Genomic DNA, 27,938 nt, shown 5'->3' with positions numbered 1-27,938 from the left:
TAAAAATAAAGATCAAGTTTTCTATATTTGCTATTGGCTCATAAATGTTTGACATGACTTTGAATAAAAACTTAATCCCAAGAAATTGGGTGAACTCAACTCTTAACTCTATACTCTACTGATTCATAAATTGAGGTTTTTCTTCATGGGATCCCCTTCCCTCAAACTTCAACATATGAAGCAAGAAATCACTCCAAGAATCAATGGGACCAGGCAAACACCAATGCACACAGTCATTATACAACACTACATTCTCGTTTTGCCAATGCCCATATTTACTTGGATGACCATCTGGTCTCAACAACATAGCTTGTGTTGTGTCCAACAATCTAAACCTTTTCCCCTTTTTCTTACCTTCATTCTCTGCTGCCTTAAACTCTTCAACTTGGATTGTATACAACTCCAAATTAAGACCTTCCAAAGATGTTTCATTGTTTGTAAATGGCCTTCTCCTCACACAATTCCCACCGTTATTCCATTCACCACCTTCAAAATGAGAAGGTGCAAACGTTCTAAGAAAAATCATGCCCTTAAAGTTTTCCGAGTTGTTGATGGTTCTCAAAACAGTCCTTATTGCTCTCTGGTAGCCATAAGCAGATGGGAGGTCTGTAACATTTGGAAGTCCACAATACCTGCAACAATGGGTTAACTTCACGCAATGTCACTGAACATTATGAACTACAATATCAAAACTATGACACCATCTTTTGTCACATTGATGTAACCAAATTAGTAGTCACTAAACTTTACCGACTTCTATAACGGTAAAGTCACGAAGCACATCTTTTGCTACATTAAGTAATTAATTTCTTACCCACTATAGTCTATACCAGTAAAGTCACTAAATTTAATCACTATAACGACAAAACTTACTCATTAAGGTGACTTTAATTTACTGCTATGATGAGTAGAATTTTGTGACTTTACTGTTATAGTCTGTATAGTTTAGTTAGTTTAATGGGATAAAAATAATTTTGTAACTACCATTATAATGAGTAAAGTTTAGTGATCAAAGGTAAAATTAAGCGTACCTGCAGCCAACTAGTTGGTTGTTCTCATAGTAAACACTGCACCTACTAAACCAGTGACCACCATTGAAGATGACATAGTCGAACTCTTCAATTTGGTTTGCCCATTTCTCATCAGCTTCATCAAGATACAGGTTGAAGAGTCCAGTGTTTGTTGGACCATCAGCATTTGCTTCTTTCATTTTTATCAAGAATGGTGACCAATATGTTGCGAGGGTAAAATTGTAATCAACATATTTCCACCTTTTAAAATTTTCATCTGGACTAATAGAGGCATCAATTGGATATACTGCCTGTAATAAGAAAACGAATCAGCAAAATCGTAAAAATTATGACCCGTCAAATAAATTTCACTCATGGTCACTTAACTTTGTGTTTATTACACAAAAGTTATTTTTCTTTCGTTCATTTTACAAAAGTCATTTAACTTTGCTCCGGCTATCACAAAAGTCACTATGGCCGAATTTTGTAATAATCCTATCGGAAAAATGATGTGGCAACCTTAATTAATGTATTCAAGATAATATCCTTTCCAAAATTTATATTTATCAAACTATCTCTCATTAATTTAATCAATATATCTCCTGATTATATAAATGTAACCCTTTCCCTCTTTCATTTTTCTGTTTAACGTTTATATTGATTAAAACCTTAATGGAGTATTAAATAATACTAGATACAACATAAATTTTATTTTGACATTTTAAGTTATTATTATTTTAAAACAAAAATTGGCCAAACAGAATTTGTTTATCAAATACTCCCTCCGTTTAAAAAAGAATGACCTACTTTGACTTGGCACAAAGTTTAAGAAAATAAAGAAGACTTTTAAATCTTATGGCTTTAAATTAAAGTTGTGTCAAATATATCAAAATATTCTTAATCTTGTGGTCCTAAACATGTCATGTGGAAAGTTGAAATTAAAATATTGCAAAAAGGGAAAGGGATCATTCTTTTTTAAACGGACCAAAAAGGAAAGTAGATCATTCTTTTTTAAACGAAGGGAGTAATAAAGAAGCAATTTCAAATAAAAAATGCAAAAATTACAAATTGTTTCCCTTTAATAGTACTATTCTAAAAGCTTTTTTGTTAAAAATTCTTCTCAAATAAGCAATTTTTATAAACTTGGCCAATTAAAAGAATAATAATAATCAGGTTTCGAATATCTATCTAATATTTAGAAATCTTATAAATTGTCAGAAGATGCAAACCTATTAGTATAAAAATTTATAAATAAGTTGTTACTGTTATGAAATAACTAAGAATAAAGAAGAATAGTAATGAAGGAAATCCTTCTATTTATAGGGGAAATTTACTCCCAATTTCACACTAAAAGACAGATAAATCAAATCCTGATAGACATCAACTAGATCTTGAAAGACATTCACTACAACTGATATATATCAATATCATAACACTCCCTTTTGAATGTTTAATAATACGCATATAGGTTGCCTCATTAAAAACCTTACAAGAAAAATCCAGCAAGACAAAACCTCGTAAGGAAAAAGAGTACAACACGTATTAGCTCTCCCTAATAAGAACATTCTTGAATCTTTGCATTCCGATCTTGTGCACCATCTTCTTGAAAGTTACAGTTGTAAGAGATTTGGTGAATAAATCAGCCACATTGTCACTTGAACGAATCTATTGTACATTAATATCATCGTTCTTTTAGAGCTCATGTGTATAGAAGAGCTTTGGCCAAATGTACTTTGTTCTATCTTCTTTTATGAATCCTCCCTTAAGTTCTGCTATGCATACTGCATTATCTTCATATAAAATTGTGGGTACTTTGTCACATTTCAAACCACATTTTTTTCGAATGAAATATATTATGGACCTCAACCACACACACTCTCGGCTTGCTTTATGGATAGCTTTAATCTCAGCATGGTTCGACGAGGTAGCTGCGATAGACTGTTTTATAGATCTCCAAGATATGACAGTATCCTCACATATGAAAACATAGCCTGTTTAAGATCGAGCTTTATGCGAGTCAGATAAGTACCCAGCATCAGCATAACCAACAAGATCGGGATTGCAATCTTTAGAATAAATAATCCCATATTGGTATTCCCTTTTAGATACCATAACATATGTTTGATCCCATTCCAATGTCTCCTAGTAGGAGCAGAACTATACCTTGCTAACAAATTAACTGAAAAAGGCTATATTAGGCCTTGTAGTATTTGTAAGATACATCAGTACACCTATTGCACTAAGATATGATATTTTAGGACCATGAAGTTCCTCATTCTTTTCTTGAGGTCGGAATGGATCCTTGTTCACATCAAGTGATCGAACAACCATCAGAGTACTTAATGGATGTGCTCCATCCACATAAAATCTTTTCAACACCTTTTCTGTGTAGACAGATTGATGGACAAAAATGTTGTTTGTCAAATGCCCAATTTGAAAATCAAGGCATAATTTTGTCTTTTTAAGATCTTTCATCTCAAATTCTTTCTTTAGCTAATCAATTACCCTTTGAAGCTCTATTGGAGTTTCAATAAGGTTTATGTCATATACATAGACAGCAAGTATAACAAACTTCGACGTTTTTTTTATAAAAACACATGGGCAAACTTCATAATTCGTATAACCTTCATTAGATAAATATTCACTAAGATGGTTATACCACATATGTCCAGATTACTTCAAACCATACAATGATCTTTGCAATCTAATGGAATAAATTTTCCGAGGCTTTGAACTATATGTTTTCGGCATTTTAAATCTTTCAGGATTTTTCATGTATATCTCATTATCAAGTGATCCATATAGATAGGTTGTTACCACATCCATCAAATGCATTTCAAGTCTCTCATAGACAGTGAAACTAATAAGACAATGAAATATTATTGCATCCATAACTGGTGAATATGTCTCGTCATAATCGACATCAGGCAGTTGTGAAAATTCTTGTGCAACAAGGGATGCTTTATACCTTTGTATTTCATTTTTCTCATTTCTTTTTCGCACAAAGAACCATTTATATCCAACAGGCTTAACACCATTAGGTGTTTGAGATATAGGTCCGAAAACTTCACGTTTGACAAACGAATTCAACTCAGATTGAATTGGTTCTTGCCATTTTGACCAGTCATTTCTTTGTCGACATTCTATGACAGATCGAGGTTCAAGATCCTAGTTATCTTGAATGATTTTTGTTGCAACATTATATGCAAAGACATAATTCACTACTATTTCAGATTGATTCAAATTAGTTCTAATATCACTTGAATTTATGGATAGTTCCTCATTTTCTTGAGTCTCAGACTTATTAATTCCTTCAGGAATATCAACATTGCTCAATTATTGAACGTCCATATGAGGATCTTTCATAGTGTCATCTTGACCATTTGTTTTTTTTTTCTAGGATTTTGATCCTTAGAACCTAATGGTCTATCATGCTTCAAGCGTGTTTTAGATTCATTAGCTATGGCACTAGTGGATGATCCTTTAGGGACATCAATTCAAATTGGGACATTCTCTACAGGAATATGTGATTTAGTGATCCTCTTTAAATCTGTAAATGCATCTAGTATTTGATTTGTAAATTTTTGCAGGTGAATAATCTTTTGTACTTCTTGCTCACAAATAGAAGCACGTGGATCAAGATGAGATAGTGATGGATTTTTTCACAAAACTCTTTTGATGTTACTATCTTCTCCCCCTAATTTTGAAAAAAACTATCTCATCAAATCGACAATCTGCAAATTGAGCGGTAAACATATCTCCCTTTAATGATTCAAGATAGTGAATAATGGAGGGTGATTCAAACCCAACATAAATTCCTAACCTTCTTTGGGGGCCCATCTTGGTGCTATTTGGTGGTGCTATAGGCACATATACAACGCACCCAAAAATTCTCAAATGAGATATATTAGGCTCTAACCCAAAACCAATTGCAACGGAGAAAATTTATGATAATTTATCGGTCTAAGATGAACAAGTATTGCAGCATGCAAAATTGTATGACCCCAAACAGAAGTGGGCAACTTAGTTTTCATAAGTAATGGTCTTACTATCTGTTGCATACGTTTAATTAATGACTCGAAAAGGCCATTTTAAGTGTGAACATGGGGTACAGGATAGTCCACTCTTATCCCAATCGATAAGCAATAGTCATTAAATGCCTGGGATGAAAATTCTGCAGCATTATCAAGGCGAATAGACTTAATTTGATTATAAAAAAACTATGCCCGTAATCGTATTATTTATGCCAATAATAAACGACCCACTAGGTGGGTGAATGGGTCCACAAATTACCCCATGTATGCGTTCCAAGAACGCGAGGGATTCAATCCCAACTTTTGTTGGCGATGGCCTCACAATCATCTTTCCTTGATAACAAGCATTGCATGAAAATTTACCATTCGAAAGAACCTTCAAGTTATTTAATGAATTCTCATTTGAATTTTCTATGATTCGTCTCATCATTATAGATCCAGGATGTCCCAGACGATCATGCCAAAGTACGAAAGTATTGAAATTAGTAAACTTCTGGTTTACTATAGATGTGCCTCAATTGCACAAATCTCTGTCCAATACAGGTCAGAAGATGAAGCAGGGAACTTTGCTATAACACATGTCTGCCCAGAGACATTCTTGGTGATACCGAAATATTCAAGATTCATCTCATCAATTGTCTTGATATGATAATCATTTTCACGGATATCTTTAAAACTCATCAAGTTTCTCCGAGACTTAGGAGAAAATATAGAATTATTTAGGATGAGTTTAGTTCCCTTAGGCAAGATCATAATGATTTTATCGAAGCCTTCAATCAAATTAGCACTATCAGAAATTGTAGTAACATTAATCTTGGCCATGTTTAGATGAGAGAAATATTTCTCGTCTTTGAATATCATATGTGTAGTTCCAGAATCAATCAAACAAATATCTTCACAATTGGACAACTTATTTGAAAATTATCCATATCTTCAAATAAAATAATATACACCAAATAAAATATATATTAAATCTTTGTATAAAGTGAAAGCTTATACTATAAGAAATTGTTAATCACACTAGTCTAAGAAATTAAAAAAAATGTTCAACTAGTACGTGCTAAGCTTAGCTTAGCATTTTATTTTTTAATAATTAAAAAAAAAACTTCTTTGTAGTATCTCACTTTTCTAAGAAATTAAAAAAAATGTTCAACTAGTACGTGCTAAGCTTAGCTTAGCATTTTATTTTTTAATAATTAAAAAAAAACTTCTTTGTAGTATCTTTTGGTCAGAACATGCAAATAATATAATATTATTATATTAAGTTTAATAAGGAATGCAGTAGTTTAATAATTCAGTAGTAATGTTTCTTTTTCATAAAGAGTATAATAATAATAATAATAATAATAATAATATAGTAATAATAATAATAATAATAATAATAATAATAATAATAATAATAATAATAATAATAATAATAATAATAATAATAATGGAAGCAACTTGGCACATGGAGCCAACAATCAATCTTTTTCTTTTTTTTCTTTTGCAGCGCCTACCATTTGTTTTCATTAATGTATCGTTCTTTATTCTGTTTTCTTTTTTAATAAATAATGACAAAATTGAAATTCAATCCAATTCAATTCAATAATAAACAACAATAAAATAATTAAATTAATTAATACTAATAAAAAACTAATATTCATGCAAACAACTACTTTTACATGATTTTTATTTACTAACTCTTATCAACAATGGAAAAAATTAAAATCATTCATTCTTCCATGTTTACGGAACCATTACCAATCAAGCGATCAATCTTTTTTTCAGGGTGCTCAAAAAAGTCTGCTACACCCAAGCATGTGATGTCAACATTATTTTCAGAGAGAAAATTAGCCTTGGGATTTATCTCTTTCTTATTTAGTGATACTTGATAAAGATCAACCAAGTACTTGAGAGCACGACAGTCATGTGAATAGTGTTCTTTTCCACCACATAGAAAATAAGTAATTGCTTCACGTTTCTCATTTTTTCTATTTTTGTTCGATGAGTGATTAACACCCGAAACATGATTTCTTTTTTGGTCTTTACGACCATGGCCACGTCCACGACCACATCAAGGGACGCGCCCTTTTCCATGCCTAGTATGGTGAGCATGCATATCATTCACATTAGGTAATGGTGCAGATCCAGTAGGTCAATTCTAGTAATTTTTTATCAACAAATCATTATTTTGTTCAGCCACAAGAAGAAGAGAACTCAGTTCAGTATACTTCTTGAAATCTTTCTCTCGATATTGTTGCTGTAAGAGAACATTCGAGGCATGAAAAGTGGAGAGCATCTTTTCTATCATATCGTCATCATTGACCGTCTCTCCACATAGTTTCAATTGAGAAGAAATTCTGAACATGGCAGAATTATACTCATGAACAGACTTATAGTCTTGAAACCTCATATGCATCCATTCATATCGTGCTTTTGGAAGGATGACCATCTTTAAGTGGTCAAACCTTTCTTTTAGGCTATTCCACAATACGAGTGGATCCTAAATAGTAAGGTATTCAATTTTTAGAATTTTGTCAAGATGATAATGCAAGAAAATCATAGCCTTAGCACGATTTTGACTAGATGCTATATTTTCTTTCTTTATGATGTCTCCAAGACCCATAGCATCTAAGTGAATTTCAGTATCTAACACCCATGAAATATAGTTCTTGCCCGAACTTTGAAGGGCAACGAACTCACACTCCGTAAGATTGTTAGTCATATGAAAAAGGAAAGAAAAATAATATCTTAGCCTTCAAATTTGAGAAGATAGAGTCTCATGCTGAGAACGTGTTATAAGATAACTAAGAATAAAGAAGAAGAGTAGACAGAGAATATATAGTAATTCTTACAATGAAGGAAACTCTTCTATTTATAGGAAAAATTTGCTTCTAGTTTCACATTGAAAGACAGATACATCAAATCCTGATAAACATCAACTAGATCTTGACAGACATTCACTACAATTGATATACATCAATATCATAACAGTTACAATATTTATTTATTTATTTATTTATCTTTACAAAAAAGGCACACCCCAATTTAAACTCTCAGACCATAGCAATAGAATTTTCACATTAGAGAAATCTTTTTTTATCACGTATCAACTTTAATAATCTCATACAAATCGAAAGATTGCAGCCGCTAACCACACACAATTTATGCAAACACACTTATATGGACTTTGTCTATATAATATCAGTTTAATTTATTAATTAAGTAAATACATTAATTAAGGTTGTACAAAATCCGACCTGCGTGATTTTTGTGTTGGTCGGAGCAAAGTTAAATGACTTTTGTGAAATGAATGAAAGAAAAAATAACTTTTGTGTAATAGACAAAAAAGTTAAGTGACCATGGGTGAAATTTACTCCTCCGACATAAGTAAACATATATAGAATAGATGAATTTGTATTTTACCAAAAGATTTACATTATATATACTACTTCTTTTAAAAGGCTTCACTAATGTAATCTTGGAAGATAACTCGCAACTAATTATCAATATGATTAATCATAAAATAAAAAGTTTTTGGTAGATTTGTCATGTTATTGATCACATAAATCAACTCTCTAATGGAAATTTTTTTTCTTTTTGTGCATACTTATAGAGAGAGCAATATGGTAGCTGATCATATGACAATTTAGGGGAATCTATTAATGAGAATCTCATAATAGAAAGGTTCAGTTTGATACCTGCTTCTATCAGGGCTTTGGTGAATTTGGATCACAAGGAATTCCTAATTTCAGGTTTAAACAGAAGAATAACCATTTTGTGACTAGTGTTGTTAGCCTTGGATAGTTGTATATTGCTCTTGTCTTTGTGCGTAACACCCACTTGGTTATGTGGTATTTGTCTTAGGAAGAATTTCATCCCTTAAGCTTATTTTTTTTTATCAAATATAAGTTTATAGTGTTAGGATATGCTATTAACCATGTAGTTTGTGTTATAGTATTATATTTTTATCCTATGCAAAGACTATTTATTATATTAATAAAATCTTTATTTGAATAGATCATTGTGCTAGCATGTGTATCCTTTGCTTATATAGTAGAAAATTTTGTGTATAAAGTATTTTAACTCATGCACGGAAGATTAAAATTGTCGGTTCTTATAAGTAATAAATTAACGTTCACAATCAAAGATGAGGTAGGACAAACATCTTGATGATTGTAGCACAACATTAAATATAATTTGATCTTAATTATGGGAGTGGTAATATTCCAACATTTTGTACTAGTACATTTCATATGTATTGAACAAATTAATTAGAGATATTCGTTTATGTTTTGAATAATAATAAACGATTTTTCTACTCCATTACATGTACTTATACTCTTAGTCTTGATATAATTATTATGATCTATGTGGTTTGTTTTGTCGTTTTAATCTATTAAAAGGTGAGACTCTTTTGTGAGTCAACATATTCCTAGTAGGTTGGATGATGACAAATTACTTAGTGAAATATTAATTAGTTGATAGAACCATGTTTGAGATAAAAGACACCCCTTTATGGTTGCTTATAAGTTTTCACGTGAAAACCCTACAGGTGGATTTTATATCCGTCAAGTGAAATAAGTTAAGCATTATAAATAAAGGATTAAATTAATCAATGATTTAAATTTTTCAGAGAATTTAATTTAATTGATTGGTGACGGTAATTCTAACATGGGGAGTTAAATAAGATACAATGGTAGATTTTGAAATTAAGTCGAAGAGTGCAATTACAGATTTTTAGTGAAATAATTTATAATTTATTATACTATTATAATTCATTCATTACCGAATTAATATCATAATTGGAAGCCCCAGTTAATAAATTTGCGGTTCCTACTATGCCTGATTAACTAATCAATTTTGGAAAGGAAAAGAATTATTTTTAAAAGAATTAATATTACTAATCTTTTATATAAAGGGTCTTTAATATCAATAAATAGGACTTTTAATACCATTAAAAGCGCTAAAAATGTTTTGCCCTTAATAGGGCTGGTTAAAAAAAATGTTTTTCCTATTTAGTACTATTAAGGTAGAGATAATGGCTAAAAACGTTTATCTTTTCTCTTTCCTTCTTCAATGAAAGATTGGGATAAATAAGGGAGTCATTTTCAGTAAAGTCAGATAATCCTTTTCCAGTAAGTTAAAAGGGCTAAAAATGTTTTGCCCTTAATAGGGCTAGTTAAAAAAAAATATTTTTCCCATTTAGTACTATTAAGGTAGAGATAATGGCTAAAAAAGTTTATCTTTTCTCTTTCCTTCTTCAATGAAAGATTGGGATAAATAAGGGAGTCATTTTCAGTAAAGTCAGATAATCCTTTTCCAGTAAAAAAATAAGTCACTTGCCCACACAAGTATTGATTAAAAAAGTTAACCAGGAAATAGTAGAAGGCAGCAGACTTGGCAAATAAGGCGTTGAACGAACTGTGCGAAAGTTTCAAGAGGTAAGTTTTCTGATTTTCATTTTAATTATGTTATCTAGATTATATGTAAGTTATATTAATCCTATAGAATTGTTGCTTCCGTTGTGCATGTTCTAACAATTGGTATCAGTAGTCTTCTTACATATGCTAGATAATGTAAAAGAAATTACATGATTTGTTGTACATATTTCGGATAATAATTGTATAAATTATATTGTTGCTGGCTGCTTTTCATGTTTTGATATCATGTTGTTGTTGGATGTTTTTCATGTTTTTGATGATGTTATTGATTCCAACATAATTTAAGTTTATCATCAAGAAAGCATAAAATGAATTTTGCATAGTTTTGTGAAAATTAGTTTTGCAGATTAAGGACAAATCGATGATGAGTCTCGACTATGACCAACTATAGTCGTTACTCACTGTATGAACAGTAGCAGTAAGGCCAAGCAGTGCAGGAAGCCCTGCTGTCCCTCGCAATAGCTCGGCCAATAATTGCCGATTTGGTCGGTTTTGAAGTTTTTCTGTTTTTGACGAACTCCAAATGACCCAAAATTTGGTACGTTTATTGGAAATGACCCACCGAATAATACTCACAAATTTTGTGTACTAGACCAATTTTTGGCCATTCGGGGTCGTTTTGATGAGTTTTTTGGGCGTTTTTATGTTTTCGAAAAAAATTTAAAATTCTAAAAAAATTATTTTTTGGCAAACCAATGGTGATAGGGATCATTTCTTATGATTTTTAGTAGTTAATTACAGTACATAATATGAGTTTAAATGTTGACATCGGTCATCTTCACCATCGGATAAACTTGTATATTGTAATATTGTTTTATAGTCTCTTATTTTTTGTGACTTGTATTAACTTTCCAACTAAGTTAAATGTTGATTCAATGGTACAGAGACTTATGAAATGTGATATTTATCTACCTTAAGTCAACAGTTGACTCTCTAACTGAGTTGGTTCTGTTTCATCTAAGAGACAAAATATCTGACATTACATGTATAATTGCTTAAATGGTTAAGTTTCCCTAACTATTCTAACTGTTTATGTGCATGGTTATATGTGTGATGTGTTTTAGATAAATTTTATTATTCAGCTCGCATGTCTAATGATCTATTTTAATTTGATTATATAACAGATTAACCATGTCTTCATTCAATCCCTTAACTTCTATCCTGAATCAAAATAAATTAGAAGGCCCTAACTATGTGGATTGAAAACGTAATTTAGATATTGGTCTTACTGCTGAGGGCTTTAAATTTGTACTAGTTGAGAAATGTCCTGTTAAGTCGACTGAACCCAATGATGATGAAATTAAAGCCTAAGATAAGTGGGTTAAGGCTGACGAGATGGCAAGATGCTATATTATTGCCTCTATGGCAAATGTGTTGCAACATCAACATCAATCTATGACTACTTCTTATGATATGCTCGAATCTCTCAAAGAGATGTTTGGTGAGCAAAATCGTGTTGCAAAATAGACGGCCATGAAAGCTCTTTTGACCACAAAAATGATTGTAGGAACTTCGATAAGGAAACATGTTCTTAAAATGATGAGTCTATTGAACAAGTTGGAAGTTCTTGGTGCATTTATTGATAAGAAGTCTCAGGTTGAGATAGTCTTACAGACTCTGCCAGACAGTTTTCAGCAGTTTCACTTAAATTATAACATGAATAAGATGGACTTATCTCTTGCAAAATTATTGAATGAGCTGCAAACAGCAGAATCTATCATTAAGCAACAAGATCCTCCTGCAGCATTGATGGTTGACAAGCCTTCGTCTTCGACTTCTAAGTCGAAAGGAAAAAAGAAAAAGAAAAAGAAGCCTCGTAAGATTTCAGGTGCTAATGGTGGTGTGGCTAAGCCTAAGGGAAAATGCTATCATTGCAAGCAACGTGGTCATTATAAGAAATAGTGTCCCAGCTACATAGCTAAAATATAGAAATAAGGTACATTTTTCTATGTGTCGTTGAAATATTTTTAGCGGCTATTTCTACCCAATTTTGGAATATAAATTCGGGAGCCACTAATCATATCTGCACATTCTTCCAAGGGTTTCAGAAAACATGGTGCATAAGTGAAAATGAACTGAACGTGTTTCAAGCAAATGGAGAACCAACACCATCCTTAGCTATAGGAAATATTTCTATTTCGTTTAGTAGTTCTAGAGTTTTAAGACTGAATAATGTTCTTTACGTACCTTCTATAAGAAGGAATTTACTTTCAGTTTCAAAAATAATGGATGCTGGTTACAATGTTTATTTTGCTAATAATTATGAATTATTAAGTTTAATAAGCATTTTATTATTTCTGCTCCTAGAATACATGATTTGTTTGTATTTGATGTTTTCCATAATATGCTACAAACAATGGAACTTAATAATGTTGATCAATCACATAAAAGAAAACGTATTTCAAAATTAAGTGAAACATACTTATGGCACTTATATCTAGGTCATAGTAACTTAAATAGGATCTCAAGATTGGTTTCTGATGGACCTTTGAGTTCATTGAAAGTGGAGGCACTTTCAACTTGTGAATCCTATTTAGAAGGGAAAATGACCAAGAGATATTTTTCTTCCAAAGGAAATAGAGTCGGTAATCAGTTAGAATTGATTCATACTTATTTGTGTGGTCCAATGAATATACAAACAAAAGGTGATTTTGAGTATTTTGTGACTTTCACAGATGATTACTCGAAATATGGATATATTTATTTGTTGCACCGTAAATCTAAATGCTTTGAAAAATTCAAAGAATTTAAGATGGAAACGGAAAAGCGACATAAAAAACATATCCATATATTACGATTTGATCATGGTGGTGAATACCTTTCTGTGAAATTCATTAAATACTTATCAGAATCAGGAATTACATCTCAATATTCTGCTCCGGGAACACCACAACAAAATGATATGGCAGAACTCTAAAATAGAACTCTTATGAAAATGGTTAGATCAATGTTAAGTTATTCCGATTTGCCCTTTTCTTTTTGGGGTTATGGATTAGAAACTGCAAATTATATTCTAAACTTGGTTCCTTCAAAATTAGTACCTTGAACCCCATCTGAATTATGTAGTGGGCGTAAGCCTAGCCTACGGCATATTCGGATTTGGGGTTATCCAGCACATGTGCTAAAAGGAAAAACTGATAAATTGGAATCTAGGACAAAAGTGTGCATTTTTATTAGATACCCAAAAGGGACGAAAGGGGTTTATTTTACTGTCCTAAGGAACAAAAGGTAATTATTTTGACAAATGTCAGATTTCTTGAAGAGGATTATTAAATGAACCACATTCCTAGAAGTAAAATTATTTTACAAGAATTGCGCAATAGAATAACGAATAATAAAATGCAAGAATAATTTTTAAAAACCGATATTGACATACCACTGCATTCACATAGTGGGAGAAATGTCAATAGGAAAAAGGTTACACAAGAGCAAACACTTGACATTACACTACCTCAAAGTAGTGGGAGTAACATCGAGCATCCTGCAATTGTGGAGAAAAACATTCAGCATAATGTTGAGGAACCTGTCATAGTATAGAAAGACATTGGGGGTGTTCAAAATTTTGTTCCAAATATAGCAGATCATGTAGTGACTAGTCATCGTAGTAGGAGAATTATTAGAAAACCTTTACGACTTGCGCTCTTGAGATAATTATATGATAGAATCCCTGAAAAGCCTAATACAGAACCTCTTAATTACGTCAAAGCACTACATAATAAAGATGGTAAAATGTGGATTGCTTTTATGAAATCTAAAATGGAGTCTATGTATTCCAATTAAGTCTGGAAACTTGTAGAACCACCTACGGGAGTCACACCCATTGCATGTAGATGGATCTATAAGAAAAAGAGACGTGTGGATGAAAAGTGCAAACTTTTAAAGCTAGGCTTATTGCAAAAGGGTTTACTCAAAAGAAGAAATTGATTATGAGAAAATTTTTTTGTCGGTAGCTATGCTTAAATCCATTAGGATTCTCTTATCCATTGCTACTCATTATGATTATGATATTTGGCAAATGGATGTCAAGATGGCTTTCCTAAATGGAAGTCTTGATGAGTGCATTTATATGACACAACCAGAAGGTTTCATGGAAAGTGGTAATGAACATAAGTTTTGCTAGCTTAAGAAATCCATGTATGGTTTGAAACAAACATCTAGAGCATGGAATACTTATTTTGATAATTTGATTAATACTTTTGATTTTGATCAATATGAAAATGAGTTATGCATTTATAAAAATAGGATGGAGACAGAGTAGCATTTTTGATTCCGTACGTAGATGACATTTTGCTCATAAAAAATAATATGAGCATGTTGAATTCTGTTAAGAAGCAGCTGTCCTCACGTTTTGATATAAAATACTTGGGAGAAGCAGATCATATCCTTGGGATCAAGCTTATGCAAGATCATAAACAAAGAATATTAGGCTTATCTCAAGCACTTTCTATCGATACTATTCTTGCAAGATTTAGCATGCAAAATTCTAAAAAGAGATTCCTTTATTTTAGGCATGGAATTACTCTGTCAAAAGTCCAGTCGCCCAAAACGACCGATGAGATAGAGGGAATAAAGGCGGTCCCTTATGCTTCTGTTGTAGGGAGCCTCATGTATGCTATGTTGTGCACTAGACTAGATATCTGCTTTGCTATTGGCATGATTAACAGATTTTAGTCTAATCCTGGGCAAGAACATTGGATTGCGGTTAAGCATATAATCAAGTACCTTAAAAGGACAAGGGATTACATGTTTGTTTTTCACTCCGGGGATCTTATACCTGTATACTGATTCAGATTTTTAGTCGGATAAAGATACTAGAAAATCTACCTCAGGATATGTATTTACTTTAGGAGGTGGAGCTACTGTTTAGAGGAGTATCAGACAATTATGTGTTGCTGATTCCACCATGAAAGCCGGATATGTAGCTGCCTTTGAGGCGGCTAAAGAGGCTGTTTGGCTAGGTAACTTTCTGAAAGATCTTGGAGTTGTTCCTTCGGTTCAAATACCACTATCACTTTATTATGACAATAGTGGTGCAGTTGTAAACTCGAAAGAATCACAAAGCCATAAAAGAAGTAAGCATATTGAGAGAAAATATCACTTGATTCGGGATATAATTCAAAGGGGTGATGTGAAAGTTTTGAAGATTGAGTCGAAGAACAATTTGGCGGACCCATTTACAAAGGGCTTAACTCAAAAGGTTTTTGATAAGCATGTGGAAGAAATGGGTGTTAAAGTTGTGCATTCATGGTTATGAGTCTAAGTGGGAGATTTTTAGGATATACTATTAACCATGTTGTTTGTGTTCTAGCATTATATTTTCATCCCATGCAAGGACTATTTATTATATTAATAAAATTTTTATTTGAATAGATCGTTGTATTAACATGTGTGTCCTTTGCTTATATAGTAGACAATTTTGTGTATGAAGTATTTTAACTCATGCACGAAATATTAAAATTGTTGGTTCTTATAAGTAATAAATTAACGTTCACAATCAAAGATGAGGTAGGACAAACATCTTGATGATTGTAGCACAACATTAAATATAATTTGATCTTAATTATGGGAGTGGTAATATTCCAACATTTTGTACTAGTACATTTCATATGTATTGAACAAATTAATTAGAGATATTCGTTTATGTTTTGAATAATAATAAATGATTTTTCTACTCCATTACATGTACTTATACTCTTAGTCTTGATATAATTATTATGATCTATGTGATTTGTTTTGTCGTTTTAATCTATTAAAAGGTGAGACTCTTTTGTGAGTCAACATATTCCTAGTAGGTTGGATGATGACAAATTACTTAGTGAAATATTAATTAGTCGATAGAACCATGTTTGAGATAAAAGACACCCCTTTATGGTTGCTTATAAGTTTTCACGTGAAAACCCTACAGGTGGATTTTATATCCGTCAAGTGAAATAAGTTAAGCATTATAAATAAAGGATTAAATTAATCAATGAGTTAAATTTTTCAGAGAATTTAATTTAATTGATTGGTGTCGGTAATTGTAATATGGGGAGTTAAATAACATGTAATGGTAGATTTTGAAATTAAATCGAGGAGTGCAATTACAAATATTTAGTGGAATAATTTATAATTTATTATGATATGATAATTCATTCATTATCGAATTAATACCATAATTGGAAGCCCCAGTTAATAAATTTGTGGTCCCTACTATGCGTGATTAACTAATTAATTTTGGAAAAGAAAATGATTATTTTTAGAAGAAGTAATATTACTGGTCTTCTATATAAAGCGTCTTTAATATCAATAAACAGGGTTTTTAATATCATTAAAAGGGCTGAAAATGTTTTGCCCTTAATAGGGCTAATTAAAAATAATGTTTTGCCCATTTAATGCCATTAAGGTAGAGATAATGGCTAAAAACGTTTATCTTTTTCCTTTCCTTCTTCAATGGAAGATTGGGATAAATAAGAGAGTCCTTTTCAGTAAAGTCAGATAATCCTTTTCCAGTAAAAAAATAAGTCACTTGCCCACACAAGTGTTGATTAAAAGAGTTAATCAGAAAATAGTAGAAGGCATCAGATCTGACAAATAAGGCGTTGAATGAATCGTGTGAAAGCTTCAAGAGGTAAGTTTTCTGATTTTCGTTTTGATTATGTTATCTAGATTAAATGTAAGTTATATTGATCGTATAGAATTGTTGCTTCCGCTGTGCATGTTCTAACATATAGATAGTCTACCTTATTTTTTTTATTGCTCTGGAGGCTAAGGTGTATGTCTCTCCTTTATATACTTATTCTCTTCTTTAATCTACAGTTTGGGGCCAATGCCTAAACTCCTGCAAACCACCTTGGTGGTCTATTGAAAAAAAAAAAAAATTCTTTTGTAACTTTGTGTAGTTTAATCCATGGTAATGTATCATTTTTGTTTATTTACTAATCTGAAACTTAGCACTTGTTCTCTTATTGATTTTTAGGCTGATGACATTCTTAAATGAAACATATTCGAATCGACTTAATACTTTCCAAATCAGGCCAGACCTCTCCTAATGTTATAATATTTTGCAGAATATGCACTCCTCACAAGTAGTATCGTATATTCTATTGTCCCTCAGTAAGTAAAAAAGTCTAACTTATGCAAATCAAATCAATATAGCAAAAGAAATTTTACACTGTCACATTAGGTAAATGACAATTACATAAATCTTCTATTAGACAGAGATTCAAACCTTGAAAAACTAATATCCATTAGATAATAGATTAAAATTGATTCCATTCTAGTATAATTTCTTTTTTTACCTTATCAGTTTATATAAGTTAATTCAAAATGATGGATAGAGTTACTTGATACCTATTGTTGGTGGGGACGGTGGATATTCCGTAGAATTAGTCAAGATGTGCACAAGCTAACTCGCCCATCACGATTATAAAACAAGTCATTTATTAGTGTTTTTACTTTTTTCAAAGGCATAGTTTTGTTTTTGTGATTTTTTTCCAAATAAGAGATGAATAAGAATAGAAAGATGCTTTCTATTGATCAAATGTAAATATCTCCCTCCATGCTCCCACAATTTACATGAGTAATAGAAATGATCCGGGGCTAGAATAAGGGTTGGGATATAGAGCCGTATGAAGGATGTGATGGATACGATCTTTTTTTTTTTAATCCTAATTGTAACTGATCATGGCTAATCATTTCGTTTCAAGAACTAATTGATCAAATATAAAAAATAATATTTAGCTTAACAGTATATAGACATTATTAAATTGTCTACTGAAACGAATATTTAGACACATGAAGTAGCACATGTGGTGTTTAGTAGCCTGGACATTAAAAGAGGAGAAAGAAAAGAATGGATACTTTAGGGGGAATCTGCTGGTTCCTGGCTTATTCTCCAGCTTAATATTTTTAAATTAGCAAAAAATCTAATTTTTTAAAAAGGGAAACGATAGGCATCCATTTTTTGGGACCTTGGTTATCAATTATTTAGTCAACAAATTAGTGCAAAGGGACAGTTATCCTCTGAATTTCTTAGAATTATTATTTTGGAAGGAGTAACGTGGGTTGGCTGGGAACCCATGCCGTTGCTTGGACTCTTTCAGATTTTGTCATAGCGATTGAGAACTTCGAATCTAAGATTAATTAAGTTGTTACAGTCAAATTTAAAATTTCAATTAAATAAGCGTGTCATTACAAAGATGGTTCCATAAATTATTTGACTGATTTAACTTTCAATTTCTTTCCACACATTAATCTTTTTATTTTTTAACTCTTATCATTGATTCATTATACTTTTAAAATTATAGAGAATGATTTTAGAAATAATTTTAGAGATTTTCACGCAATATTTTACTTTGTATCAAAATTCGAACATATGATTTATTGAGCAATTGACTATGTGCTCATCATCAATTGTCACCAGTCTAAATATAGATATTTCATTTAATTAAGTTTAAAATTTTAAGAATATTAAAATCACAAATTTGAAATTGAAGTTCAAATTTTTTAGGTGAATTTCTGATTTGAAATCACAATTTTTAATTAATTGAAATTGAATTTTGTTCATCTCATAAAAAAAAAAAAATACAAATTTCAAATTTAAACTTTATATTATATATCCAAAACTTGTTGGTGCCTTCAATAGAATTATACCTAAACTCTGAAATATGTCCATCTTTGGAAAAACCAAACCCAACCGATAGTACAAGAAGTGTACACGCCACCCAATCTAGTAGAAATATTTAGAATAAATTATACAAATTTCATATCAGAGATTATATTACTTAATATCCTTTTATTTTTTAAAATTTACATAAAATTTTATTTTTTAACTTTACTTTTAATACATATCAAGAAAATTCCACATCCTATTTTTACTCTACCATTAACTCATTCAAGATTTTCTTCCCTAAAATATCTCATTAATTATCAATAATTAAATCATCTTCCTTCCTGATTTTTTTCTCTTCCATTAATACTTAAATCATCTTACTTCCTGATTTTTCTCCTCCATTAATGCATGCAACTTGTTTTTTCCTCTCCTAAAATCTCTCTCATTTAAAAAAAAAATAAAATCTATTGATACATATATAAATTTATTTAGGTATTCATACATGTTTATTTTTTTAATGATAATTCATATGGGTATTATGGTGATTCATACGATAGGTATACACTGGGTTTGTTGTTGTTGTTGTTGATACATATTGTATTATGGTGATTCATAGAGAAAATGATCAAAAGCCCCCCCCCCCCCCCCCCCCCCCCAGGCAACCTTTACCCCAAATCTCAACTACACACTTATACTTTGCGAGGGTCCTATGACCCCCTTGAACTATTTTAAAATGGAATTATTACTCCCCAAAATTATTTTAAAGTGGAATATATACCCGTCTAAAAGCTCATACCCAGTTTTTATTTTAATTTATGATCTACACGCGCTGTCACGTGTCATGCCACGTAATTCCATATCATATTACTTTTTTTTACTATAAAAAATTGATTACTTTTCCTTTTCTCTTCTTCAATTCTTCTTCTTCTTCTTCTTCAGTGGCATAATAAATCATATGAAATTCACATGATAAGTAATCTTATCAAAATCAAATCAACAATTAATGTCCAAAAAATATTCAATTTTCACAAAACGGCATCAATCAATTTTCACAAAATAGTCACTATTTATCTGTAATTAGAACAAAATCCTTATTTGGACTTACCTAGTCTTTACATATACTCCATGTCATGCTGCTAATTACTTGTTTCAAGTAAATAATCAATTAAGTCGCAGGACCAAATTCATCCATAAATCAATTTCCAGTTATCAAGAGAATTATTTTAATAGGAAATAGATGGACAAACACTTAAACATGCACTTTTTCCTTTTGCTCTTATCGTGGGATTCTCAGGATCCAATATATATACTAAACTTTGTATGTCAGTTTCCTTAATGTTGTCACAGCCCAAATTTGTTTGTTTTTGATGAATTTAAGCATTTTCAACATCAATTAATTTTTGGGGAGCTAAGGGATGATTCTAACTCAAAAATTAATTCGAATTTCTCAATCTGAATTGATTCAACATTCTCAACGTGAATCTGAACTGTTCTATGAAGTCGAAACAAGTAGATTTTGTGCTTGGAGATGAGGAAGATGATAATTAATCTTGAATGCCATTGATGAGTTCTTGAATGCCATTGAAGAAGAAATGCCATTGATGAGTTCTTGGATGCCATTGAAGAAGAATTGAAGAAGAAGAGGAAATAAAGAAGAAGAATTGAAGAAGAAGAAAGAAAAATAATAATTCCATTGATGGGTTCTTGGATGTCATTGAAGAAGAAGAAATAAAGAAGAAGAAAGAAACAAAATAATTAAAATTATATATATTTATTTAAATAAATATTAAAAATAAATTTTTAATAAATTATTTTTGTTCCCACTCTCTTTAAAGAGAGTGAAACACACTTTCTTACCATGTCAGCGTTTGGGGGTAATAATTTCATTTTAAAATAGTTCAAAAGGGTCATAGGACCCCCACAAAGTATAAGTGTGTAGTTAGGATTTGGGATAAAGGTTGGGAGGGGCTTTTGACCATTTTCACGCGATTCATATGGTAGATACAATTATTAGGTGATTCATATGATATTAATGAGTGATATATATAGTATTATGGTGATTCATATGATAGATAAAATTATTTATTTCAATTATTGGGTGATTCATATATATATGGTATTATGGTGATTCATATGGTAGATACAATTATTTATTTCAATTATTGGGTGATTCATATTTTTTTTATTTTTGATTTTAAATTGGGGGTAAGAGAAAGGGAATGGGGGGGATTACAATGTGGGGAATCGAACCCTTACCAATAAGGTGGAAGTTCAGGTAACTAACCAACTAAGCTACTAAGATTCCCCTATTATTGGGCGATTGATATGTTATTAATGAAAGGTAATGGTGTAGTCAATGTAGGAAACAAAAGTAATAATATTTTTTAAAAAAGACTAAAAGTAGAATTGAAACATAATTAAAATTAAACCTAAAAAAATAGACTAAAATTAAAGATCAAATTAAAGACGAAAAAAGAGAAAAAATACAAAAAAAAAATATATCATTCATAATTAAAGACGAAAAAGAGAAACATAGCTAAAACACCTAAATTAAATATAAAAAAAGAGAAAAATTAGATATCTTTCTTAAATAAAAGAATACAATGAATAAAAGAGAATCTACTATTTCCTTAAATAAATATCTTGTTAGTTTCAAATGTATCATTTTTTTTTATATGTATCACCATATAACATATGTATCACCTTTTAAAAATTGGGATAAAATGTAATTAACAAAATAGTCGAGATTTTATGTAATATCACTTAAAGATTCAGAGATTTATGTAAGTTACCCAAAAATTTACATCCAATTTTTTTTATCCAAAACCTTTAGCTTTGTACTCTCTTAGTAAAAAATAAATAATTTTTTAAAGTTATTTTTCAATATCAAAATAAGTAAATTATTGTTAAATAATTAAAGCAAAATATTAAACTTAATTGTAATAACACTAACAGAGAGAATGAAGATAGCAATAGTACTTTTCTTGTTTCTCGTTACTCATCTCATCATTTATGTACAATGGAAGGCTATATATATATAGACAAATTACAAACTTCTCCACTAAGCCAATGGAAAAGCTTATTTTACAAGAATGCTTTTGTGTATCTTATTTTACAAGATTGCCTTGTGTATCTTGTCTTACAAGAATGACTTGATACATTCATATGGGCATCCATAAATATTATTTAATATCTAACACTCCCCCTTGGATGTCCATGTAGAGGATGATCTAGTAAATACGCATTTGAATGCTGCCTCATTAAAAACCTTACCAGGAAAAATTCAGTGGAAAAAAAATTGGTTAAGAAAAAAAGAGTACAATACGTATTCTTACACCCCCTGATGAAGACCCCAATTCAACCGGTTCAGTCTTCGCATCCCAATCCTGTATACCATATTCTCAAAGATTGAAGTTGGTAAGGATTTGGTGAAACAATCTGCTAAGAGATAAACTATTTGTTGCAAGAAGGATACCGAAGTGGATATTCTTAGAAATTTCTTCATACAAATTGTTATGTTCTGCTCTATTCTTAAATATTTCAAAGAACATCAAAATACACTGCTTAACTACATCAGACAGAGGACCGTTTGATTTGTGAATGTCAAACATCACTGTCTCAGATAACAAGAACACTAGATCATTGGGCTTGATCATTTTATCAAAATTTACAAATGCATCAGTGCCTACTTCTTCTATCACAAGGACACTACGTTGCTCATGCGCAGTATAAAAATTAAATAATTTGTAGCAGGAATACTAGTATGTGTATACATGGCCAGGTCAATGTCAATAGTTATATGGATACTGAGTATACCAGAATCAAAGGTATTGATTGAAAACTCGATAATAAAAGATATTGAGGAATAAGAAAAAGGTTGCACCTCGAGCTAAGTCCTTCCAGCAACCAACACAAAACCAGTTTCTAGTGGCGTATGTTCATTGCAAAATTCATGAATCTGATTGGTGCATAGCACAATATTTGATATAATTTCTTGCACAACCATCTTATTATGCAACACTGTAGCTTTTAAAATCTTACCATCCATAAAACAGGTCACAATATATGCTTCATAAGTGACCCGAACAGAAGACACTAACATTGGAAGTATTATGTTAAGATGTTTCCTCCACTCTTTCACTAAGTTGGGTCCTGTATACCTCTCCTAACAGTTGACATCTGTTGGGTCAATTCTTGACAAGAATTCGCTGCCAGGTACATATACCACGCATGAGTCATAATCATAGTCAGACAACCATTCAATCTGACCAATAAGCATCAGAATTTCTTCAACTTGCTCTTGTTGAGGTGACAGTGACATCCAACCCATGAGAGAATCAATCTATTCAAGTATTCGTACAGGCTGAGAAATCACCAATTTTAAATTAATTTGCCGTGTAATATTTCCAATCTTACACCAAAAATTGAAAGGCAACAGATGAGGCAAGTCTAGTTCTACTTGTTCGGATGAACAGAGCCCAATCAATAAAGATAAAATTATTGCACGTGACATATTATCAGACAATGGACATATATAAGATCTGAAATTTCCACTAAAATTATTTGCATTCTCTAATATGTACCTCTCCATACTAATATCTCTCTTGCAATTGGCCCTAACATGCTTGAATTGATCAATTGCGTACCTCTCCATACGAGAAGTAGCGGCCCAATCAAGAGAATATAAAAATAAGTTATCTAGAGATGTACCCAATAGCTCGTAGGAATTACAAAAACTTGTAAGATTATCACTGTATTCAATTAGCTCTTCGACCTCATCTATATACTTAGAGTTATGCAACATAGAAAGCCATCTACTTCTTTCAGCCATTTTATCAAACAGTTTAGACGCATCTAATGAGGAACTTAAAGGATTAATCAAAAGAAGAGAACAACCTGAAACATCCAGAAGTTCTTGCCCAATGTCAATCCAATTGGTCAAAGAACAACAAATAACAAGTAAATAATAGCCTTTCAAATAGATGCCACTATGCCCAGCAGGTGGTTGACCAGTATGAAACTCTTATCTAAAAGCTTAATTTGGTTGTATTGGCGCCGGTCAAATGAATCACTTAACTGCCCAGTATTCACCCACTTACAATTATTAATGCATAAAACAGGTAAAAGCGAGCCAATAGGTACACTAGGGCTGTGAAATTCTGTGGAAATATCCCTCTATGGCACTCTATCGAACACCTTGCATTCAATCTCTAGTGGTCCCTTAACTGATAAGAAGACATGTGAGAATTTAAGCTCGGTAGCATCAATAGAAGCACATTGCGGTATTGTATCTTCAACACCAAGAACAAGAAGCTGTGAATCTAAATGGGATTTCACCATATCAGCCACCTCGGTATCACTATCATTGTAAGTTGACTCTAGCACATAGGTGATATTTATAGCATCTAAAATCTCTAGAGTATCAATGGAAGTCGATTCCAAGTGCATTCCTTCATGCAACACTGAACGCACATGGCAAATAGAAGAGAGCATACATTTGCTACGTTTTTGCACTCTATCACTAAATCTTGCACAATTTTGAGGGAGGTGTATATCTTTTCCCAAATTGCAGGAGGATAGGTGGGGCTCGGTGATAAAGGTGTAGTAAGATAATGCTGATTGTATGAGGCTGGAGGAGTTTGAAAGGAAGATGATACCCATTTGGTAAAGGAGGGATAATGAAAGCACCACTGTAATAATGGAAAATCATATTGATAAGGAGAACCATATTCACATATATTGAGATAATAATTCATTATACAAACAAAAGCAAAATAGAAAGGGGAGATTCGAGGATGTTAAAACTTTAGCTAACAAAATAAAAGACAACTTCATAACATAAGCCCTAATAGATAATATTCCTCTACTATATATAGACATCTTCCCGGAGTCCCAAATGTAATTTGACATCTTCGCAAATAGGACCTCCAACTTGGTTAAATTCATAACAGGATACCATAGAAGGTACTTCTTCCGTTTAAAAAAGAATGACATGTTTTGACTTAACACATAGTTTGAGACAACAAAGAATGACTTTTGAATCTTGTGATCTTAAACTAAAGTTATTACAAATGTACCAAAATACTCTTTAATCTTATAGTTTTAAACATGTCAGATGAAAAGTTTAAATTAATGTGTTATCAAAAAAGGAAAGAGATCATTTTTTTTAAACAAACTAAAATAGAAAGTAAGTCATTATTTTTTTGTGAAACAAACTAAAATAGAAAGTAGGTCATTATTTTGAAACAAGAACAGTAATTAATACTAACAAATATGCAAATACCATTTAACAAAATTTAAATTATATACACCGATATGTATGGAAAAGTTTCTCACAATTAGTATAATTTATTCTTGCAATAGTGGTTAGTTATCATTTTTATTAGAGTATCAATTATTGTTCATGCTAGATTTTTTTCGTAATGCCAATCAGTATTTAAAATTTAAAATCGTAGGAAAATCGAAGGAAGTATGTAGGCAATGAACAATAAGAAGTATCAAGAGGAAAATGGTACCCGGGACAAGAGGCACATTAATGATTGCATTTGGTTTCTTCCAACCGAGTCTCCAACGAATGCCAATGACTTGTTTCTCATCATATCCAAGAATTGATATGGGTTGAAGATAGGCAACTCACATTCCTTGGGCTTCCACCTGTTGGAAATATAAAATTAATTAGATTCATTTCGAGTACATGAATTTTCTTATTTCATGTATTAAAAGATCAATGTAAAATACTCATTCATGAAATAGGACAAAAGAAAAAAACTTTTGAAATTAAATTATGATACATATTGTACTAGATTAGAAAGCTTCAGAAAAAAAAAAAAAACTTCCAAATAAGATCCTTGCGAAACTCTTTTCTGAACTAGAATCAAGGAAGATTAATTAGAGAGAAAAGGGAAGATTAATTAGAGACAAAAGGGATCAAAAGAATAAGGGCTTTTCATTCTTCCTCCCTCACTCTTGATAGGAGTAGGTGCTAAGGGAGCTAGCCCATTCATGTTAGAAAAGTAACTATAAATATATACATATGTACTATAGCTATATAATTTATCAAAGTCATTTTAATAGAAGCAAAGATGAATAATCTTTTTTCTATTTATCTTTGAGAGAAAATTATTGATTAATATTGGTCGTCCTATAATCCAAATTCCCAACACACCTCCATTTCAAGAAGCCGGTGTCGGGCCTTCCATACTTCATGCAATTTTGGTGTTCGTGGATCGCCCAACAAGTAGTGTTCGTATAATATGGACCATCCGGATTCGGAATCCACTCTCCTGTGGAGATATCACATGTTTCATCATCCATAATCTTTATCTCCATATCTTCCACATGATATGTGGATGATTTTTCAGACTCATGGTTTGCTAAATTTGTAGCATGATACCACTTAAAAGTGTGGTGAAGAGGGATGATACCTAGAATAATTAATGTTATAGCTAGAAGTATGAATATTTTTGGGGTTCTTTGAGCTACATTATTGGTGTTCTTCCCGCAAGAGAACTCCATTTGCTTGGAGCTAGCTTCTTGAATGGAGGATTGGAATTGTGAAAGCAAAGATGGGAGGAAGCAGAAAAAGTTAAGCTCTTAAAAAAATAAGTTATGGAAATGGGATCAAGACAAAATGAAGGACTAGTTGGCACTTAAATGAGACACAAGCAACGTGCCAGCAGTATACTAATTATTAGATTTAGTTGATGAGCTTAATTTTGTGCCTCAATAGTATATAATTTTTTTTACGTGGTTAAGTTACGATAATAGCTAAATTTAAAAAATTTAAATTCTAGCTTTATATAAAAGTAGATATTTATAATAAACATTATTTGATAATTAATTAACTTGCTGAAAATATTGAATAACTTATCATCACAAGTTAAACTTTACTAATATATTGTGTATAAAATCTATAAGTGCATATAATATAATTTCAATTTTTATTAACAACTCTTCTGTGGTAAGCGGAAGAATAAAATAAGTACAACTTGGTATATGTAGTCTAGTTAAATTATGTGAAAGTTCTTTACGATGTCAATGTATAAAATCCTTTACTTGTGCAAGCACTTATTCTCTTAAGGTAACACATTTTGGATCCTGTTATTAACACTTAAAAGAAGTATATAAATACCAACCTTTTAAAAGTAATTATACTCTCTCCCATTTTTTTAATTACTTTACTCTCTCCCCCTATTAATATACATAACATAACTGACATATACATATCGTTCTGTGTATATGTGGAATTTTTGTAATATGTTTAGGGAGTTGGGATTTTTTATAATATTGAAAACATAAGTTGTGTATTTGTATAATTTTTAGTAAAAAGAATGAGATAGCACTCAACTTGCACTCAGAGCCGAACACAGGATTTGAGCTTAATGGGTGCATCTCTATATTTAAATATAGTAATTAATAGTCCCAAAGTTTGACATATAATTCTTTAAAAACTTATTAATTATAGAATTTTATAAGCAAATTTTTAATATTGTTGAATATCATTAATTAGATTTAATATGACAAAAGTGTGTTATCCACCATACTTGAATTCAATGCACTTTTATATTTTGAACAGTAGTATAAAGTTTTTGAAAAATATAAAATTCTGCAGATTTGTTTGCTAGATGGTTGCTATGAGAAACGTTTGATTTAAGCCTATCTCGAAATTGCAAATTGCTTTTTTTAAATAACAAATAAGTCAACCATCAAAAGATAAAAATAAAATAAATATTATAAAATATAAGATAGAGAGAATATCTATATTTTGAAGTTGAGGAAGCTTGTATTTTGAAATAAAATAAAAAATACGTAAATAATGTCCACGATACATTAAAGAAAGGGAAAATGGTCAGAAATATACCTAAATGTTGACGAAATT

General features: G+C 31.2%; 1 protein-coding gene across 1 annotated transcript; it reads right to left on the bottom strand.

The window, feature by feature from the left end:
- LOC107869780 (protein trichome birefringence-like 19) lies at window positions 1–26,682 on the bottom strand. Its single transcript, XM_016716217.2, has 4 exons — window positions 26,226–26,682; window positions 25,576–25,714; window positions 1,032–1,321; window positions 1–632 (listed from the first exon to the last, which is right to left on the bottom strand). The coding sequence occupies exons 1-4, from the start codon at window positions 26,573–26,575 to the stop codon at window positions 116–118; spliced, it is 1,296 nt and encodes a 431-aa protein (XP_016571703.1). The 5' UTR covers window positions 26,576–26,682; the 3' UTR covers window positions 1–115.
- Between the last annotated feature and the right edge of the window lie 1,256 nt (window positions 26,683–27,938).

This window comes from Capsicum annuum, chromosome 4 (genome assembly GCF_002878395.1).
Source record: "Capsicum annuum cultivar UCD-10X-F1 chromosome 4, UCD10Xv1.1, whole genome shotgun sequence".
Classification (NCBI taxonomy): domain Eukaryota; kingdom Viridiplantae; phylum Streptophyta; class Magnoliopsida; order Solanales; family Solanaceae; genus Capsicum; species Capsicum annuum.
This window is presented reverse-complemented; position numbering and strand designations above follow the sequence as displayed.

Excerpts from the sequence above, each read along its gene's own strand:
- LOC107869780 (XM_016716217.2), bottom strand. The coding sequence starts at position 26,575 with ATGGAGTTCTCTTGCGGGAAGAACACCAATAATGTAGCTCAAAGAACC. Across the intron at positions 1,322-25,575 it reads TAATGTGCCTCTTGTCCCGG|GCAGTATATCCAATTGATGC; the intron begins GTACCATTTTCC and ends TTCTTATTACAG. Across the intron at positions 633-1,031 it reads AACCAACTAGTTGGCTGCAG|GTATTGTGGACTTCCAAATG; the intron begins GTACGCTTAATT and ends CCATTGTTGCAG.